The 22,869-nt window shown below is 38.7% G+C and overlaps 1 protein-coding gene across 1 annotated transcript; it reads left to right on the forward strand.

Moving 5' to 3' along the window:
- Positions 1-12,020: 12,020 nt before the first annotated feature.
- LOC308246640 (cysteine-rich secretory protein 2-like) lies at positions 12,021-18,961 on the forward strand (the record flags this gene model as incomplete). Its single annotated transcript, XM_080665054.1, has 7 exons — positions 12,021-12,101; positions 13,138-13,254; positions 14,392-14,479; positions 15,163-15,308; positions 15,725-15,822; positions 17,589-17,677; positions 18,834-18,961. Exons 1-7 carry the CDS (start codon positions 12,033-12,035, stop codon positions 18,959-18,961), a joined length of 735 nt encoding a protein of 244 aa, XP_080521180.1. The 5' UTR covers positions 12,021-12,032.
- Between the last annotated feature and the right edge of the window lie 3,908 nt (positions 18,962-22,869).

The raw sequence follows: 22,869 nt of genomic DNA on the forward strand, positions 1-22,869 counted from the left end.
CTATCTATTTTCACTTTATTTCATTCTCGTTTATTTTTTATGCCCCAAATTGAATGATCTTATCAAATTCTCTCAAGCTTCTCAAGATTTTTCTTAGCTCAGGGCATTTGTGTTTGCTATTAGCATTGTCTGGAAGATTCATCCCTCAATTATTTGCTAGACTAGTTCCTTCATATTGAATGTCATTGCATCCAAGGCATTCCTTTGAGTAAATAATCTGAAGAATGTCCCCTCATAGCTCCCTATACTTCCTTTCATAATAATCATTACAATGCATAATAATTAATTCCTGCATTCAACAAATATTTATTGGAAACAATTATGACTCAACTATTTATTTAGGTCCTTTGAAAATAGTGATTAACAGAACAGACCAAGTTCAGAACTGCATGGAGTTCACACTATAATAGGGCAGAAAGAAAACAACATATTTGCAAATAAATCCTAATGTAATATAGGAAGTGATAAGTGTTATAAAATAAAATGGACAAGAGAATGAAGAATAATGAGGACAGACTGAGAGGAGAAAATTTTAATTTAAATAAGATAGGTAAATACTCTCTGAGGCAATGACAATGGATTACAGCCACAATAGAAGTGAGAAAACAACAAATAACAATGAATAATCAAGAAACTCTCAGGGAGAAACCAAGATGGCAGCATAGGTAAACACCTAAACTGCTGCCTCGCAGAACAATATCAAAACTACAACTAAAAGACAAAATGGACACCATCCAGAACCACAGGAAAGCTGGCTGAGTGGAAATTCTACAATTGGAAGGAAAGAGGAAAGCACATTGAGAATCAGAGGAGCTGCAAAAGGCTGAGGTATGGAGACACGCAAGCATGCAGAGAGGATGGGCGGCTGAGTGCACAGGCGGCTGAGTGCACGGTTGGCTTTCTAAAGCGGGAGGGAGATGGAAGCTCCCAACTGTGCTGAACTCCAGTCCCAGGCGAGTTTCTGGGAACCCAGATTTATTCGGGGAGAAACTGGACTGTTAGGAAAAGAGAAAGCACACTGAGACTCAGGGAGCTGCGGAGGAAGAGGTCCGGAGGCACACGCGCACAGAGAGGACTGACTGCTGAGGGCACAGGCGGCTGAGTGCACAACTGGCTTTCTAAAACGTGAGGGAGATGGAAGCTCCCAACTGCACTGAACTCCAGTTTTGGGCAAGTTTCTGGGAACCCAGACTCATTCAGGGAGAAACTGGACTGTTAGGCAGCAGGCAAACCTCAAGGGTGGCTTTCTCTCAGAGGTGCTTACAGCAATTACCAAGGGACACTGAGACCCAGGGGCCTCATAGGGCAGGGCTAACGGGAAGGCAAGGCTGTCTGTTCTGCCCTGATACTCCGCCCCACCCAAGCTGAGCACAGAGGCTTTTGCAATTTTGCAAGTCTTGTCTCATAAGGGTGTCTCCAGCACAGAAGTTCTCCCAGCGTAGACACAGCTGATCCTCACAACCAATTGGCCTGGAGGTCAATTCCTCCCAGTGATACGAACAACAATCAAGACTTAACTACAACAAGGCTGTGCACACAGTCCACAAAGGGGTGTACCAAGAGTGTCCACCTCAGGTAACTGGAGAGGCTGAGCCACTGGGACATTTAGGACACCTAGCACACAAAGCTACTGTACCAACTCACGGAAACAACAAAAATGCGGAGACAAAGAAACAGATCACAAACAAAAGAAAAGGAGGAAAGCAAATGACTGGACATAGAGTTCAAAACCATGGTTATAAGGTTTTTCAAGAATTTCCTAGAAAAGGCTGATAAATTTAGCAAGATCCTCGAGGATATGAAAAAGGACCAACTAGGAATTAAACATACACTGACTCAAATAAAAAATATTATACAGAGACCTAACAGCAGACTAGAGGAACGCAAGAATCAAGTCAAAGATTTGAAATACAAAGAAGCAAAAAACACTCAACCGGAAAAGCAAAAAGAAAAAAGAATCCAAAAATTTGAAGATAGTGTAATAAGACTCTGGGACAACTTCAAGTGTACCAACATCAGAATTATGGGGGTGCCAGAAGAAGAGAGAGAGCAAGATACTTAAAACCTATTTGAAGAAATAATGACTGAAAACTTCCCCCACCTGGTGAAAGAAATAGACTTACAAGTCCAGGAAGCGCACAGAACCCCAATCAAAAGGAATCCAAAGAGGACCACACCAAGATACATCATAATTAAAATGCCAAGAGCAAAAGACAAAGAGAGAATATTAAAAGCAGTAAGAGGAAAACAGTTAATTACCTACAAGGGAGCACCCATACGATTGTCAGCTGATTTCTCAACAGAAACTATGCAGGCCAGAAGGGAGTGGCAAGAAATATTCAAAGTGATGAATAGCAAGAACCTACAACCAAGATTACTCTACCCAGCAAAGCTATCATTCAGAATTAAAGATCAGATAAAGAGCTTCACAGATAAGAAAAAGCTAAAGGAATTCATCAACACCAAATCTGTATTATATGAAATGCTGAAAGGTATTCTTTAAGAAGAGGAAGAAGAAGAAAAAGGTAAAGATAAAAATTATGAACAACAAATATATATCTATCAACAAGTGAATCTAAAAATCAAGTGAATTAAAAATCTGATGAACAGAATAAACTGGTGAATATAATAGAATCAGGGGCATAGAAAGGGAGTGGACTGACAATTCTCAAGGAGAAAAGGGTGTGGGGGGTGCGGGAAGAGACTGGACAAAAATCGTACACCTATGGATGAGGACAGTGTGTGGGAGGTAGGGCAGAGGGTGGAGTGGGAACCAGGTGGAAGGGAGCTATGGGGGGAAAAAAGAGGAACAATTGTAATAATCTGAACAATAAAGATTTATTAAATTAAAAAAAACAACTCTCAGGCAAAGAGAATAGTGAATACAAAGTTGTTGAGATAGCGATAAACTTGTTCTATTTAAGGAAAGGCAAGAAAGCCAGAATGGCTGGAGCACAGTTAGCAAGGTAAAGATAATTTTAAAGAGCCCTAGTTGGTTTTGCTCAGTGGATAGACCATTGGCCTGTGGACTGAAGGGCCCCAGGTTCAATTCCGGACAAGGGCACATGCCTGGGTTGTGGGCTTGATCCCCAGTAGGGGGCATGCAGGAGTCAGCCAATCAATGATTCTCTCATCATTGATGTTTCTACCTCTCTATCTCTCTCCCTTCTTCTCTGAAATCAATAAAAAATATATTTAAAATAAAGAAATAAACAAACAAACAAATAAATAAAAAGGGGTCAAAGAGTTAGGCACAAACTTAGTCACAAACTTACCTGCCCTAAGAACTGTGATATTATTATAAGTAAACAATGAGATATAAATTGCAAGAAGACAAAATGAAGCAAAAACTGGAAAACAAGTATTTCCCAACTCAAGCTAGTATTACCGTTTGCCAAAGCCAAAGACATCACAAGAAAACTACAATCTATTATCCCTCAGGGGCATAGATGCAACCTATAAAAAGGATCATACACCATGTCAAAATAAGCTTGTCCAATTATAAAAGGTTGTTTCACCATTCAAAATCAATTAATGTGATATACCATATTAATAAAATAAAGACACCATCATCACAAATGATGTAAAAAAATGCAGCGCCTTTCATAAAAACAATTTTCAGAAAACTAGAAATAGAAGGTAACTTTCTCATCTTAATAAGGAACATCTAACAAAATCCTCCAGCTGACGTTACACTTAGTGATTGACTGAGTGCTTGCTCTCTATATGACTTTGTGGGTGAGTACATCATTGTAGTGCTTTTCAATCTGGAATCCACTATCAGGAATAAGGTGAGGATGTCAGTTTGCACCACTTTGCTCACATTTTAAGCTTACAGCCAACGCAATAAAATAAAGAAAATAAGTTAAAGGCATATAGATTAGAAAGGTAGAAACAGTCTTTACTTGCAGATTAAAATGACCTTGCTTGATGTTTCTACCTCTAATAGAACTCATAAGCTAATACAACTAATAAGCAAGTTTAGCAAGGTCATGAGATTACAAGGTGGAACAGGGAGCACCTTACAAGTAAAGCAACAGGGTAAGAAATACAGCAGGCTTCTCATCAGAATGCATGCAAGAACTCAGTTCTCCCAACTCTCAGGCATCTAGGACACTGCTGCTTTCAGCTCAGCACACTGCCAGCGTCGGATTTTGCATGAGTATTTAGAGGTTCCTGCACTGCTCCCGTCAATAATGATGTACTACTTTCCATGTGCTCACCAACACGTGTAGACTCTCACACTAAAAGGTTTCTTTATTCTAGATTTGCCCTCCATATCAAACTCATCAACACTGCTTTTTTTATTTTTTTAAACTCTTTACATCCCAACCTTTTGTTCTATTTCTACTGCTTTAAAATTAATACGGGAAGTTGTCACCACACTCATATTTTTTTCCATCTCTCAGTTCTGCAAATCACCCTGCACAGTGCGATCAGGTAGCTTTCATGAAATAATATTTGATCCTGTAATTTCCCTTCTCTCTAAACATCAGTAAAATTACTTCCCCATGTTATACAAGGAGGCAAATCTCCTTAGACTTCTCTACAAAGCTTCCCCAACATTTTCTACCGCCTAACATTCTGACCTACATATGCCTTTGTGATACACTGATTTGTTTCTGCTCTTCATACCAAGTATACAAAACTTTTTTCCTTTCTGATCAAATCAGATACATTTTTCAGAGAGATTCAAATGAAACTCTACCATCTAGTTTTTACCCAGATAATACTAACTCACAGAACTCCCAATTGCTGCATATATTCCTGTTTCAACTACTTAGCACTAAACTGCACTACCTGGTAATGTTCATCCGTATTTATCTTTCCCACAGCACTATACACCTTAAAGAAAAGAGATGACATGTCCTTTTCTCTGAATTCTCTAAGAATCTAAGCCAGGCTAATATTAAGTCACTGAACTAATATTTACAAACTGCCATCTATCTAACCAGTATTGTGCTAAGCTTTGGAGTTATACCAATAGTCAAGAGAAACATAGTCAATTTTCCCAATACCGGGGGTGGGCAAAAGTAGGTTTATAGTTATGAGTACATGAAAGTTTGTTCTTGTATTATTATTTATTAATTATTACATTATTTTCTGTATGAACAACTGTAAACCTACTTTTGCCCACCCCTGTATATGTTCCCTGACAATATCTGTCATTACAATACTCAAATTGCTCTCATTATGACATTCTCCATGAGGGCAAATAGTAATCATGGAGGTATGGTGCCTCCAAGAATAAAAAAAATAGGACATTCACAGTAAATTATAGCATATTATAGGATAACAATAAATTGTCTTGCATTATAAAAAGAACAAATTTACCAAATAATTCTATTTCTAAAAAGTGATCAGCAATTTTGTGGCTATGTGTTAACAGGATAGTGAGAAGATAGAAAAATTTTTAAGCAAGTGGAATAGGAAAATAAGACAAGAAAATTGAACAAGGCCAAACAATTTGGATGCTTGAAGCTAGCTTGTAAATAACAAGCTACTATCTTCTCCAACTAAGGACACTTGAGAGCAAATACCCTTCCCCACTAACTGAAAGAATCCAGAAGAGAGGGGGAAAGGAAGGGAAGGGGGAGAGAAGGGGATTTTTAATGCCTCTTCTCCCCAGACAGAGTAAATATGGAGTGAATCACCCTGGAACTGCTAAGGAAAGAAAGAAGAGGGAGTACTAAAATCCTATCTCACTAAACAAAGAAGTCAGCTATTTTGGAAAAGGAAAAACAAAAGGGGGGAAGTTTATTTCACTCTATGAAAGTGAAGCCAGCAAAGTCTCTGGGCTTGTAAAGATAAAATTGCCAGGTTTTTCCCACAAATTCTGGGAAAGTAAAAGAGAGAGACCTTCAGAGTTAACCTGTACCAAGATACCTAGCAGATAAATTTTAGAAGCTATAGTCAGAAAAATATATAAGGCACACCCTCCCCACCCCGCCCCACCACACTTGCTCCTTAAATTAGCCCAGAGAGCCCATTCGCACTTTAAGCTGGATGATGGATTTCTTGCCTTACTCTTTAATCCATTTGCATGGTTTATTTGCTTAATAAACTTGTTTTAACACAATGCAATTATCTGGAGTCACTAATTTGAATTGATTCCTATGAGCATGACAAGAATCAAGTGGGCTGACTCAGGGGGCTGTCCAATAACACCTCTCTGGTGTCTGTGAGAGGTGCCTATAACCTAAGTATCTGAAATGTTAAATTGATAATCTAAGCAAGATTTGTCCAAAACATAAATATAGACATGAGAAAGATCTGGGAATCCTATATAATAAAGAGGTAATATGCAAATTAACCCTCACACCCTCACAAGACCAGGCTGGCAGAGGGGTCAGTGAGGGCCAACCAAACGACTGAACAAGCAGGCTGCGTGGGGTAACCAGGCCAGCAGAGGCAGGGGGTGCAATTGAGGGCGACCAGGCCAGTAGGGGTGGCAGTTGGGGCGATCATGCTGGCATGCAGAGGCAGTGAGGGGCGATCAGGCCAGCAGGGGTGGCAGTTAAGGGCAACTAGGCAGGCAGGCAGTTGAGCGATTAGGAGCCAGCAGTCCAGGATTGTGAGAGGGATGTCCGACTGCTGGGATTGGGCCTAAACGGGCAGTCAGACATCCCTCGAGGGGTCCCAGATTGGAGAGGGTGCAGGCTGGGCTGAGCAACACACACCCCCTTGCACGAATTTCATGCACTGGGCCTCTAGTGAATTTATAAACACTTAGAAAATCTGTCGGGAGTTAACTTTGATTTAATGTAACCATAAGAGTAAAACAATATAAGATGACTTGTAACTACCAAGACTTTTAAGCCAGTTGTAATTGAACTGAAATAGTAGAGGAGAATTAAAATAATGTCTGTGCAGCTGTCACTTGGAATTTTAACATTGCAAAGGGAAAGTGGCACTTAGCACCATGAAACAAGGCAATCTTGTTATAGTTGTGCCTATGTGAGTTTCAAAGGATTGGGGAGAAATTTTAAGACTCTTTTCATGGGCACAGAGAACTAGCAGGTGATGGATGATAATGCTTGGTTTGACATCTTTAGACCCAATATGTCCTCTAAGTAATATATTAACTCATTCCTTTAAATCTTGACAACAACTAAGCATAGCAGAAAATGTATCTATTAATCATCTGCCGTCCGTGAAGAGAGGCAACACATCTTCAAACCACATCCCATATCCCTGCTGAACTTGGAAGCCAGCATCCTTCGATCAGGAATTCTGGGCATTTTCCTAAGTCTCAGTCCTGTGTTACTGTGACTATCTTTTGAATTTCCTGACAACAAAACGGTCTGGAAAGAATAAAGCAGGACTCGGACATAGTGTTTATGAGCAGACCTGCCAAATGCCAACATTATGTAACCCTGAGCTCACTGTTCCCATCACACTGGTATAGCACTGAAAACTCAAGTATCAATAGACTTTTCCAATTTGTTCTTTAAATTCTGACCCGTGCTGACTCAGGGGATCTTGTCTGTAGGACACCTCCTTTTCCGCCGCTCCCTGGGCATTTTAAATCCCGATACATCTCCATCCTCTTTGTACTGTTCGGGTGTGTGAGCAGACATTTACCTTCCTCATCATGGTAATGAGAGAAAAGCAGGCCTCTGCTTTTACCAGGGAGAATGGGTAGGAGTTTCTCCAGGGCAGCCCTGGAAGGAGCCAGGGGCAGTTGGGGGAAGAACTGGGTTAGCCTGACTGCGCTGAAGCACAAAGCCCTGTGACGTGGCGCCCACGTGGCTGACAGGCCGTTGCACAGGCACTGCAGCTGGAGGAGGGGCCAGTTGCAGCCCAACCCTGGCTCCGGCCCTGAAGCAGGAAGATCTAGACCCAGGAGCCAGGGTAAGAAGTAGAACAGGCTGGGAAATTGGAAAGACCAGGGCGGGGGAAGTGGGGTAAAGACAGGGGAGAGGACCATCTGTGATTTGAGGGGTCTTGTGATCCTTAGTACTCTTTGGCTCTCTGGTACCCATCGTTGGCTGAATCAGTGCACGGGTAGGGTGTTTCTCTGTGTTGCTTAGTGCCCATTTGCCAGAGGCTTTCAATGTGCGTGTCTATGTGAGTTCTATTCACACGGTGCGCTCTGAGTCATAGTCGAAGCCTAAAGTCATTCCTAAATCTGGCCTTCCATGAAGTCAACTTGAGAAGTTTTGCTTCTTAGGTTTTGAGTGCAGTTATTAGAAACTATGTATTATTACTTGTTTGTAGAATTGTGGCTGTTGAATCTTCTGGGCTTTTATGCCATCTACTGGCTTCCAGGAAATGACATGAAGAGAAATATAGGTGTGACCAAAATCTGTGTTGTAAATGCCCATTATGTGGGTGTCTACTTACAGAGTTTATCTCCTAAAGAGTATATGGGTTAGAGGCCTAGATGAGGAGTTGTGAATCTTGAAAATATGTTGTGATATTCCAAGGATGTCAATTAACCCAATTATATTTTAGTATTTGAATAAAATACAAGGACATCAGAACAGTCTGATCTCAGAAGGCAATTATGGTCTTAATGGTGAGACCAAATTAATACAGTAAAGTATTAGAGAACAAGACTAAACAGTTGTATCAAGTTTCAAGTTTAGAGATGAGTGATTCTACCTAGTCTTCACATCTTTATGTTAAATGTTCTCTTTTGCCCTGTTTCAGGATTATGGAACCATACACCATGCTCTTCCTGTAGACACCTCAGCAGAACCCTGACATCCTGGTTTGAAAACATCTGCAACAGAGGGCACAGTACTTTTCTATTAGTAAGTAATGGGGGGATGGAGGGAATGGCAGCCAACCTTTCAACTATGTATGCATGTGGGTTTAAAGGAATAAAAAAATAACCATTTTTCTTTCTGTAAGTATAATCTCAGGCTGATGTAAAGGATAAATTATTGATTGTACACGAAATGCTGAATGAGGCCAGGGGAGGAGAGAGGGGAGCTAAGTACAGGCTAGTCATGATTTTATACTAAGGATCATTCACTGAGTATGTAATAGAAGGAGCAAGATAAAAGCACTTTGAATTTTCTTTCTTTGGAAATAACTATTTTATGGAAAGGTGATTGAGTTTATAATACCAAATATTAACATGGGTTTCCATTTTGTTAGGGCAGGTTACTTAATCTTGTATTCTCTTTTCAGTAATTATTCAAATTAAATACCTAACTTTGAACATAATGTTAAAAACACTAGTTACTGAATGAATTTATTAATGTATTTGTTTTCAAGTGGTAATACCCAGTGATTACCCACCTGGCATCCTAGTTATGTCATTCATTCAGCCCTGAGTGCCTCCTATGGGCCAAGTAGTTGCAGGGAGGAGAGTGGGATTGGGGGACAGAAGACTTAACCCTTCAGGGGCTCACTGTTAAATATTGTACAAGGTGCAATGGCCGCACAATGAAAGTACTTGTCATTCACCACTTCAAAGTAACAAGAGTAGAGTGGACAGTTTACCTGGCCTGTGTTGGCCATTTCTCTACCCACTGTGTTATTAGCCAACTTACAAAAGTAGAGTATGAAACTCATTTTGAAAATATCCCTAAATATATGTTCAGAACCTTAAGAGAGATCTGTGTGACTTCGATTAATAACTAAATGTGGGTAAGGAAGAATGTGTGGCCTATTTCAGATAATGCTGCTCCTAAAAGCCTATTCACAAACTGAAAGAGCTTTTAGAAATGAATGATTGTAAATAACCATGTAAATAGCATTAACCTTTCAATCTTAAATGTATCTATATAAAATACAAAGAATCTTGCAACATAGGTACAATGGACCTATTATGAAACTCTGTAACCAAAGAATGTGAACATCTAGCCACTAAGTGCAGTATTTTAACTGAAATTTGAAGAACTTATGAAAGAGAATTCTTCATTAGGAATCTTTGGTTAATGGATTCATGGTGTGGTGGTTCAGGTATGGCATGATGGTAATCTTTTAATCATGGATGTATAATCTACATAATTTAGTGCTTAAAGGATTAATCAGCAGATTATGTAATTAATGTCACAGTAAGTTATAGTTTGCCAGTAGCTCTAAAACATGCTAATCTGACGCTTCCCCTTTAACTTGTGTTTAACTTCATTTGAGATAGTACCTTCAACTCAGATATTTGGCTACCCAGTGAAGGCATACATATCTAAAGGTGATCTGAATCTTCTCCCTAGAAAACTAGAAACTTTTCTGATTGTAGTAGAAAGAAGATAATGACTTATGAAGGTTTTATGTTTCCTGAATTTTACTTTCTTTACTTGTCCAACAGTGGCCAGTTGTAATATTTATAGTTATACACTGTGCCTTAAATTTTTATATTTTTATTTATGCAAACTATAAAATTCCCCATACATGCAAAAAATATAAATACAGGTATTAGAAACACTTTTAAAATTAGCAGTTTAATCAAACAACATGCATTTATGGAAGCTCTTAGGAGCTCAGAAAACTACCACACAATATAAAGGATAATAATGAAAATATTAATAATTTCCATTTGTTGAGTATTCTATGCCAGGCATTATATTAGGTATTTTATGCCTTTTAGTTTTCAAAGCAAACAGATGATAAGATAATGCACATTTTACATAAGAGAAAACTGAATTTCCAAGAGGGTTTCCCAGCACTGATGTTTTTAAAAACTATCTTCACAACCAATAACGTATAGAAAGTTAACTAGGAAGTCAATGTCACAGAAAGCTGAGCCACATCAGTTCAGCCACAAAATAGGATTCAAATTACCTTTGAAGTGATTAACTTGTCTTGAGTGGTTATTATAAAAATACTAGGCCAAAAGGGCAGCATCCAAATTTTAGGGTGCCTAAGAAGAGAAGGCTGGTTAGGGAAGAAGGGCATGCTTTACTCAGATTAAAAGCTACATGGGAATCAATGTCAAAAAAACAATGTCAGACAACTGGCAATGAAATTTTAAGCTACCGGTGTAAAAAATTCTGTTTCAAAACTTTATTGACTTAGATTTACTGGGACAACCAGAATTTGCTGAAACAGAAGTAGGTGAAATATACATGGTGCTCTGACCTTCTCTTCACCTCCCTGCTTCCACCAGGTAAAGCAGATACCGCATCCTGCTCTGAGGACCAACAGTAAGTGATGACTCATGTATTGTAATGTGAACATGTTATTTGTCAATCATTTTTATTTTGCCAATGATAAAATGATATATTTAATCTATCCATGGTTTTTAAAACTTTATGGTTAAATTTTTATTATTAAGAGAATCAAGTAAATTTTACTCACTATATCAAATTGAAACAAATCAATTCTTTATATTTCATTCTAAAATAGAAGCTATAAATAATTCCCATGTTTATGACTTTGAAACAATTGAACTAGAACTATCTTTAATAGGAAAAGGTAAAAATGTGACAATTTATATATATTATATATACTTTAAGGGCATCAGTCACATTCATCAGTTTACATTTTACTAGAGGCTTGGTGCACAAATTTGTGCATGGGTGGGGTCCCTCAGCCTGGCTGGCGATTGAGGCCTATGAGGAGGGACAGCTGGGGGGAAGTACCCAGGGAGGTTGGCCAGCCAGGCACCCCCAATAGGGGCCGATTGGGGGGCAGGGGCTGGCCGTCCAAGGGGAGGGGTGGCAGGAAGGTTTCTGGCCATGGGGAGGGGCTGAAGGAGGTTGGCCAGCCAGGGGGAGAGGCTGCAGGAGGTTGGCTGTGGGAGGGCATTGACCACCAGGGGACAGCTCCTGCATTGAATGTCTGCCCCCTGGTGGTCAGAGCACGTCATAGAGACTGGTCAACCGGTCGTTCCTGTGGTTGGATCATAAGAATCGCTTATGTTTTTATATACATAGATTGTCCCTACCAGAGACAATGTTAGTTCCACTATTATTCTACTGGCACCATATGGCAGTCTTCTCTTGTTACATTATGAATGTGGGAATCACAGTGGCTATGAGATAACCATGTTCACTACATTGATTTTCCCCTCTTGTTCATGTACTACTAGTTTCAATGCAGAACTACTTTGTTTTCTTTTGACTTACTTCCCAGCAATGGCTTTACTCTCAGTGGTGATGTTTCTGGCTGCTGTCCTGCTTCCATCTTTACCTGCAGAAAGTAAGGTAATGTTATAGTGGAAAATCCTTCCAACCCTATCCAGACAACTTTGTGGGATGGCAAGGCACTTTGAGAGTGGGAAGGGCGGGGGTGTCTGGCCCATCACAAAATATTCACTGGTTGCTCAGAGCACTTAGCACAATTACCTAGATGAAAGTCCAAGGCTGCACTGTCCAGTACAGTAACTGCTAGTCACATGTGGCTATTGAACACTTGAAATATGGCCTGTCTAAAATAAGCTGTGCTGTAAGTGTAAAACACATTCCAGATTTAAAAGATTTAGTATAAAAGCAGAGGAAAACATTCCATTAATAGTTTTTATATTGAATACACATTGAAATAGTATTTTAGATAATCATAAATTTAGGTCATTAAATTAAGTAAACTTTATGGAACAATTCACACACCCTACTCTCCCTTCAGACTTAGACCCCCACACACCCACACACAAAGATAACCAATAAGTATTGATGACTGATTTAATATCTTAATTATATTTCTGTAAATAAGGAAAAAGAATTAGCAATAGTCCATTAACTGGATGACTTTGCTTCCTCCAAATTACCTTGGAGATTTGTTTAATATTGCAAAATTGTCTTTTGAGTGATTCCATAAGATCTAACCACAATAGGTAGAATGAGTTCCGTAGAATTTTGAATGCATTTCAACTGAGCCTAAATATTCTTTCCCTAATACATTCTAAATACATTCTATCTCTAAATACAGATACCATACCAGGTCAAAGTTCCCTCAAAGTCTAGGATGAACCTTGACCTCCCCTTTATTCCCTTTGCTACAGCCTGATCAAATGTAAATGAATATGTCATAGGGTTCCTATTGTGCACTTGTGTGGTTATAAAATATTATCACTCTTATGCCATATTAAGAATTTCCTAGAACTAGAAATAGGTAGTTGTGGCCTTAAACAATTTTTAAAATTTTGTCATCCTATGAATTGCTTCCTTGAATTAACTTATTTACTCTTACATGTTAAAGATTTTTCAAAAATGTTTATAAAACCCCGATTTTATTTCCCTTTAGGATCCAGCTTTTTCTGCTTTGTTAACCACTCAAACGCATATCCAAAAAGAGATTGTAAGTAAACACAATGAATTAAGGAAATCAGTTTCTCCACCTGCCAGCAACATGCTAAAGATGGTAAGAAGCAGTAATATAAGGAAAGTGGTGGGAACAAGCTGGTAGTTGGCATCTGTGAAGAACTTTGTGGCTTACAACATTCTGCCTCTGTTTTGCTATTTTATTTGAGTTATGTTATGGGAAGAAATTCTTAGTTTTACTTTATAATGGTTAAACAACTCATCAAGTTTACAGGGCTATAAATTTGGGAAGACAGAATTAGAAACCAGACCATCAGGCATCAAATGTGAAGCTGTTACATTTTTTTCTTCACTCTCTTTTCTAGTCTAAAATAAACCCCCTTTCTTTCAGAATCAGTGCCATTGAGGGTAAATAGCACCTTTTCCAGGGTGCAGTCCCTGAAAGCTAAATATCTCCTATATTAAAACTGTGTGCTACAAATGGAATTGGTGTAATCTAGACCATTTTATTACTATTGAAATCTATAATAATAAAAGTGTAATATGCTCATTAGACTGGACAGCCAAACGAACTTCTGGACGTCATTCTGGATGTCCTTTCAGATGCAGCCGCAGCAGCGGGGGCCAAGGCAGAGATGGTTAGGGGCAATCAGGCAGGCAGGCAGAAGGATTAGGGAGATCAGTCAGGCAGGCGAGTGGTTAGGGGCGATCAGGTAAGCAAGCAGGCCAGCGGTTAGGAGCCAGCGGTCCTGGATTGCAAGAGGGATGTCCAACTGCCAATTTAGGTCCCATCCTGCTACGGGATCCGTCCTAAACCAGCAGTCGGACATCCCCCAAGGGGTCCCAGATTGCGAGAGGGTGCAGGCTGGGCTGAGGACCCCCCTCCCCTGCTGTGCATGAATTTCGTGCACCAGGCCTCTAGTATAATTATAATACTTCGCATGGGGATAAGTATTTAGAATAGTACCATCACTAAAAATCCCAGGTGTGGCTGCTGTGTGATCATAATTAGTCATTTCTCTTGTTAGATACATCACCTATGGACTGTTTTTGTGGGAAATGGGCATTGTGGCAGATAAAGACACACCAGAGATATTTAAAGAACAATGACAAATAGATAATACATCTACAGAAGTTTTGAAGTAGTGCAAATTAACTGTATCAATTAGATTACAATGCATATGTTTTGTTGGAGTTTAACTTTTAAGTGTATATGTTTTTTCTTTATAATAATTAGGAATGGAACAGAGAAGCAACAGCAAATGCCCAGAAGTGGGCAAACAAGTGCACTTTAGAACACAGTAATCCAGAGGAACGAAAAACCAGTATGTAAATTAGTAAATATTTGTTGAATAAATGAAGAAATAAAATAACAGTGGACAAATAAAATAGAATGGATCCTTCTGGTGTATTACATTAAGACTATGAATAAATGTTACTTACACTTGGCTTTTCGGAATCAGGGTATCTGTATATGGGGAGTTATGATAAATGCCATTTAGTGCTTATTGATTGTTTGTTATGCAAATAATTTCTCAAGCAGTATCTAATTTGTTCCTCCCAACCTACTCATGAGTAAAGTAGGACATGGAAGGAATGACTTACCCAAGAACACAACCTGATGTAGTGACATATATATCAGAAAGCTAACCAGGCTTTCTGATTTCTAATCCACTGACCTTTTGTGATACTGTATAGCCATTTGGTGTTCTGAAATTATTTACTTTGTATTCACAAAATATATTGAGTTATGTGGAATTGTACCTGATTTTTTTCTTTACAAATATAAGACCTTTTTAAATCAGGATGTTATTTTGATTATGTTGATTCATTAAAATTTTTTTGATAATAGTCAAGTATTTTGTATGGACTGTGTAACTATAATGCATGGAATCATATAGTTGATTCAAAATACACAGAAGACATATCAAGGATCCTGGTGTTCAAATAGTTGATTTCTTTTACCATTGTAGCTTTATTGCTTTCCTCATGTTCTGTTCCTTCATAGGTACGAAATGTGGTGAGAATCTCTATATGTCAAGTGACCCTACTGAGTGGTCAAATGCAGTCCAAAATTGGTATGATGAGAGTCACGATTTTGTTTATGGTGTAGGACCAAAGTCTCCCAATGCAGTGGTTGGACATTATACCCAGGTAAAGGGAACAATGAAAATACTTTTACTGCAAATGCTCTAATACAGAAAGCGTCTTCAAATTATGACCCATTCCAGTGTTTAATTTGGAGAAAGAGCCCGAATAGGTACAATAGAGTACCATTGGACTGGTACTTTACCTGCAGCTGTCATTTTATTTTGATCTCTTGCAAAACTCTTGGTTGGAAAGTGCACTCTGTATTTTTCCAACATTACAAATGAATGGAGTAGTGAATGTACATAAAAATTTAATATTTTAAAAGTGTGTGATTTTGTTTCAATAATGTAAATATTTCCATAAAATATATGGCTACAAGCTATAGTAGTGACATTTTTCCAAGTTTTTATTTGGTATTTGTCCTTTAATACTTTCCCTTTCTTACATTATTCTTTATATATTCCCTTACGGATTTGTAGCTTGTTTGGTACTCATCTTACCGTCTTGGCTGTGGAGTTGCTTATTGTCCCAATCAAGATAGTCTAAAATACTACTATGTTTGCCACTATTGTCCTGCGTGAGTATACACTTTAGAGATTAATGTCAATACTTCCATCTGCAATTTGATATTTTTAAATTTTCATATATTAGACAAATCAGAATAAAAACATGTGTTTCAGTAAAGGAAAGGAAGAAATCTTTGGAAATGCTTTTTAAGGTGAGATACATTCAACTTATCAGAGAAGAGACCGAGTTCTCAGACTAAGTATATATGTGAAGCTCTCTTTTCTCAACTGTAAAACACTGTCTTCTCTCTCAATTGCCTTTCCCAAGTTCTCAAGATTATTCCCTGAGCATGTGGAGTGTGCATGTCTCTCGATTAGCTGTCATCAGTTCTCACTACTTTCATGCCCTAATGACGCTTGATGATTAAGCCAGGGGTGGTAGTGCAGTGGCAAATTTGGGATCAAAGATTGTGATTTCTGCCTTTTCTGCAAAAATGTTTCTGCTCCTGTTTATCTACAAACCATTTACATTTTTACCATTAAAAATGATTCCTTGTGTTTCAGAGGTTTTTCAAGAGATCTTTAATATATTTCAGAGTCCAGAAAAAGTTAACATCTTAAGTCTTTGTTTCTCAGCAATTTTTTTAAACATATTTTTTATGATTTCAGAGAGCAAGGGAGAGGGAGAGAGAGATAGAAACATCAATGATGAGAAAGAATCATTGATCGTCTGCCTCCTGCACACCCCCTCCTGGAGCCCACAACCCAGGCATGTGCCCTGACTGGGAATCGAACTATGACCCCCTGGTTCATAGGTTGATATTCAACCCCTGAGCCACACCGGCCTGGCCTCAGCAGTTTTCACACACAAAAACAACTCCATAATGAACCACCCCATACTGTCTTGATTTATAGCAGGAAACATGCTCTTTCATCCAGCAATATGTTTGAAGTCATCCACAATAAATCTTATGGACATATCAAAGATCTAATCTCAACGTATCTCTTAGCTTAAATACCTTATGACTAGAGAGAGGGGGGGACCCCCTCCCCACCAAACTAAATCTCCCACAGGATTTATTGTGAGATTGTAGATAACCTGGCGCTATTGATCTCCCATTTGAGAATTGTGGCCTTCACAGTCATTTGCCACTAGAAAGAAGTGAAAAGTCCTAGCAGAATGCACTCAAACTCACTGCCTGGCTGTGAGAGGGGAGGCATCTGGAACCAGGCATCTGAAGTGAGGGGTGGAATGAATAATGGGGTGGGGAGCAGAGATGAGAGAACCTCCCAACCCCCCACCACACACATACCACTAACTACTTAAAGATCATTGTTCCTGCCTAGAAGTATTTACTGTCCCTAGTACATATCAGAGAAATTGTGGTATTTTATCATCTTCCAAATATAAATGATATGATAGCATTGAGTATTTTCTTTCATACTACAACTCCCTAGCCCCAAGAATTTCTCCTCTCTGTCTAGGAAGTGTGTTCTAACCCTAGGCAGCACATTGGGGTGCACTGCCTTACCAATTTAACCAAGTCTTGTGGGAGATAAGAGAGTGTTGAAATATACTCTGCAAAGTTTAGACTGTAGTTATCCCAATTTAGTTGTTCAACCTACAGAATTATAGTGAAGGAGTTGGGTCAATGTTTGAGGTATTTTCTTAATTTGGAGGACATCTGAATTACACATTGGGAATTGTCATTTTTCACTTTTGGTAACATCTAAATATATTTAATAACTATGTATATTTGGTGACTAATGCTACCCCTGGAGTATAAACAAAACAGCAAGGTGAAAAATATTTGACATTATGTTTTTTAAATTTCAGTGGCAATAATGTGAATAAAAAGAATACCCCTTACCAACAAGGAACACCCTGTGCCAGTTGCCCCAGTAACTGTAACAATGGACTATGCAGTAAGTTTGAAGTGATTTTACCTACTGTTATAATAAAGAGTTGATATTTTCTTTTATTTTTATGGATTAAGAACTCTCCTAAAGTTACCAATTTAAATACTATACAGAAAGATTCCTCAACAGAATGTGTTTAAGGAAACATTTTATACACTTTCATAACTTACATATGTTTTATAATGAAAAGAATATTACCACTTCTAACATAGTGAAACATCTACCATCAATGGCGTTTGTGACTATGCAGAGCTCATTAATATTAACTATACAAGTTTCTGGTAACTAGTTCATTTCATCAAAGTATCATTACACAAAAGGTGGTACCTTGAAAAAAATGAAAATTATAAATCTACAGATATGAGATGAACATTATGGCTCAATCTAGACAGGCAAACCAAATACTAAATTACTTTGTGCTAATATGTTCATCATGCTGATTATCATATTTTTATAGTATAATTGGAATCATAATGTTTGACTTGACAAATGATCACTTACCCTATAATTTGATAGTAGTTTTGTGTACCTTTTAATGACAAAAATTCAATCAGTATACAAAATTGGTTCATACTGTTGCAAAAGGAGAGAATAAAATAAATGTCATTTCAAAGTTCTCATAAATAGAAGTAAAAAAAGCTGTTGGCCTTTCATAGTTAGGATACTTTCATTAAAATTATGAACAATAGAGTTGACCCATTCACTGAGATTTTTACCTTTCAAATTCATTCACCTTTAGTTAGCCTTCTTTTCATAAAGCTATAATTCAGAATATTGATATATCAAAACCATAAATCAACTAAAAAAGAAAAAAGTTGAATATACCACTGCTGAGTACTCTTTGCTAAAGAGCTTGAAATTATCCTATTAGCATAAGCATTCAACTGAGACAGAGAGAGAGAGAGAGAGAAAGAGAGAGAGAGAGAGAGAGAGAGAGAGAGAGACTTTGATTTGTTGTTCCACTTATTTATGCATTCATTAGTTGATTCTTGTATATGCCCTGACTGGGGATCAAACCTGCAACTGCGGTGTATTGGATGTCTCTCTAACCAACTCAACTGCCCAGCCAGGCTCCCTCTACACCTATGCATTTTGAAAGTATGAATTGTTTTGCTGCTACTAAGGAAAATGATAACATGTAACTAATCTGTTTTTGTTACAGCCAATAGTTGTGAGTATGAAGATCTCCTTAGTAACTGTGGTTCCTTGAAGACAACAGCGGGCTGTGGGCATGAATTGCTCAAGGAAAAGTGCAAGGCTACTTGTCTATGTGAAGACAAAATTTACTGAAATGTTCAACATGCAATGTGCAAGATCAAGTGGAAAAGGGCTGCATTACTTAGACGTGGTGGAGAAGGGTGCATCATTTAATTGACACATCCCAGAGGGGAATTGTAAGCCTGTTAGTTACAAATTTGATTCCAAACAGTAATGCATCTTTTTCTCTAGGATCTTCACAGAAATCTCTCTCATACATCGATTTACAAAAGCAACACGATGCCAACTTTGGACTTTGAGATACATTTGGTACTTTAAAGTTAACGAATTAAATCAAGTTAAAGATGTTTCAAGTTGTAACCACAGGATTTAGGACACTAGAATTTTGGACTAAAATGAAGGATCACATGTTTCATGAAAGAACTTGGAGAAAAAAGCACCTGTAACATCATTGTCATTCCTACCACATGATTTTTTACATGTATAAAGAATGAATTCAAACATTGGATCTACCTTTGTCTTATGGTGTCTTTTTTTTTTTTTTTAAAGTAGTCAGCTTTTAGAATAAAGAACATATCTAAGCAACTACATAGATATGATTCTTGTGCAATATTTTATAGGATTCATAATTACTCTAACTAACTCAGCCCATTTAAATGATTATATCGAACAAAATTTCCAAAATATTTGCCTATAAAATTAAACTTTAACAACAAAAAAATCTGTTCTTACTTATTTCTTTTTACTTTTGTGATGAGTCTTTGCCTACATTGTAATTTAAGATTGGAAAAAAAAAAGTCAAGTCACTCTATCTTTTACAGGTAGTGATAAAAAGAAAAATGATTGCCTCAAACATCCTATATAATAAAAGTAATATGCAAATTAACCATCACTCTGCTAGACCCACCAGCCACGCCCACCAGCCAATCAGGAGCGAATATGCAAATAAACCCAACCAAGATGGCTACAGCCACAGGAGGGAGGCTTGGGTTTCCCCGGCAATGGAGGAAGCCAAGCTTTCCGCCTGCCCTTGCTGGCCTAGGCCTCCACTCAAGGCTACAAAGTTTCAATGACAGAAGATACATAAACCCAAACAGAAATGGCGGCAGCCATGGAGCTGGAAAGAGCAGGAGGCTAAGGTTGCCTGTGGGGATGGAGGAAGCCAAGCTTTCCACACACCCTGGCCGACCCAGGCCTGGCTTAAGGCTACAAAGTTTCAATTACAGAAGATACATAAATCCAAAAAAAAATGGCTGCCACCACGGAGCAAGCAGAAGGCTTGGCTCTGCTCCAGGCTACAAAGTTTCAATTGTAGAAGATAAATAAACCCCAGATACCAGGGCCTCCGCTTGGGTCACCGGGGGCCTGGCCGGCCTGCAAACCACCACAGGCCCCTTGCCCAGGCCGCCCCATGCCCCAAGGGAACCCCCACCCTGATCTGGGACACCCTTCAGGGCAAACCAGCTGGCCCCCACCCGTGCACCAGGCCTCTGTCCTATCTAATAAAAGAGTGATATGCAGATTGACCATCACTCCAACACACAAGATGGCTGCCCCCATGTGGTCAAAGATCCTGCCCCCATGTGGACACAAGATGGCCACCACAAGATGGCCAGCAAGGGAGGGCAGTTGTGGGCGATCAGGCCTGCAGGGGAGGGCAGTTGGGAGGGACCAGACCTGCAAGGGAGGGCAGTTGGGGGCAATCAAGCCTGCAGGGGAGAGCAGTTGGGGGTGACCAGGCCTGCAGGGAAAGGCAGGAGGGACCCAGGCCTGCAGGGGAGGGCAGTTGGGGGGGACTAGTTCTGCAGGGGAGGGCAGTTGAGAGCCAGCAGTCCTGGGTTGTGAGAGGGATGTCCAACTGCCCATTTAGGCCTGATCCTACCCAGATCAGGCCTAAACAGGCAGTCAGACATCCCTCGAGGGGTCCCAGATTGGAGAGGGTGCAGGCTGGGCTGAGGGACACCCCCCCTCCCGTGCACAAATTTCATGCACCAGGCCTCTAGTATAATTATAAAAGACACTCTTGATTTGTATATTGAATTTTAAAATGTCACCATATATCTATTTCAAATTGAGACGATTTTGCCTGTCTCCATTTATTGCTACCAAAGTTAATTAAAAACATATTACATTCCAGATGGTATGCTGAATTTTTTATATTCAATTTTGCTCTTTGTCTTCACAATAGTTCTTTGTCTGCATCTTACAGGTGAGTAAGCGGGGATAGGAGAGTTAAACTCCTTTTCCAGATATAATCAGACAGCAGACATCAGAGCATGGACTCAACCCAGACAGAGCCTGGCAAAAGCCTAATGTTTTTAAGCACTGCACAAGCACAATGCTGGCTTTTTTTTTTTTTTTTTTTTTTTTTGTAATCTAGACTGAACTTATTTGACAGTTTGGACTGAAAATGTATTCACACTATTTCATTGTAAAAGAAAAATGTTCTTTACATTAAGTTCTGAGGTAGATTACTTATTCTATATATATGAAAATGTGTATATTTTTGACTTTGTGACTTTTAAGACTTGTAGTTCATGGTAGTCAGGCATAAAATGCTTCCTTTTAACTTCATAAAATAAGATAGTGACCTAATTCTGTTGACTTCCATTGCTACTATCTTAAAAATTTGGTCTGTAATTATGAAAAAAAGGTGACAAGAAATAGATTGAATCCTAAAGAGAACTGATTGTGTGAGGATGTGAGAAAGCCTTCCAGAGTGATGGATACAGAGCTACATACATATTGGGAAATTAAACTGTCTATAGACCCTTGACTTGGTGCACTATATTGTACGCAAGTTATGCCTCAATTTAAAAACAATAGCAGATGCAGAAAAGGAGGATGGGAGGAAGGGAAAAAAAGAACAAGTTAAGAAAAAGAGAAAAGTCAAAATAGACTGCCATGATATGGCATGGAAGCACAGGTTTGGTAAGAAAACCAGGGTTCAGTTGGGGGCATATTAAAAGTGAAAATATGGAGTGGCAGTTGAGTTTGTTTCACTGTATAGATGACTCTTAAAATCATGACACTACAGTAGATTCTCAGAGAGTGAGTGGAGCAGTTTGCTAAATCTCAGAGTTTGCTAAAGCTTGTGAATGCAAGCTCCACCAAAAACAGCCAAAGGTACTGTCTATCTCCTACTTTATTTTTTTTCTGTCAAAGAGATAAATCTTTAAACTCTACAGTCCAGCACAATTAGCTGAAAGAGGAAAAGAATAATTAATCTGTGAGGAAACAGTCACAAATCATCGACATGCTTGGGGAATATTGAAAACCTTTTCAAGTCATCATGGCATAAGTATCAGTTCACCTGAAAAATGACGAGGAAGGAGAGCAATGTGCGGTGACTGACACGTGGCAAATGGAAGAGCCAAAAAATACTTTGAAAGTTTGACATTAATCTTTGGGAAATATGTGTAATTTAAAATATGTTTATTTTACTTTTTAGCATTCTTGAACCATGACTTCATATATAAAAAAGAGCAATATGTAGACGGGCACTTTTTGAAAAATTGTGCTAAGCTAAATTTGTTTCTCTTTTTGCTAGTGTTTGAATATAAATGAAAATTAATCCCATTTTATAAAACTACGTGTGTATGTGCCCATAGTTCATCTAAACATTCAGCAGGATTTTATTAAATTCATATTAAACCATGAGGACTATTTTCAAATATAATGGGTACTTGAAACAGGTGAAAAACAAGACAAAATACCAATCTACTGTTCTCTCTACTGGATTTGTTCCGCACAAGATTCTGACCTTGATGTTATTAATCAGTGCTTCCAGTGACTTCTGTGGAAGCAGGCAATTAAGCAGCGCATTAGGTCAGCAATGAACAACCTCTCAGGAATTTGTAAATAAAATTTCAGTTCTTAGTTAAACCAAGTGATATCATCAACTTCAAGTGAAATGTTTGGGAAACCTCAAAATTCCAGGCAGGGTAACCTAGATATACTCCTGCTAGAGATAAGATTGG

Source organism: Plecotus auritus (assembly GCF_963455305.1).
Source record: "Plecotus auritus genome assembly, chromosome: 4".
Lineage (NCBI taxonomy): Eukaryota > Metazoa > Chordata > Mammalia > Chiroptera > Vespertilionidae > Plecotus > Plecotus auritus.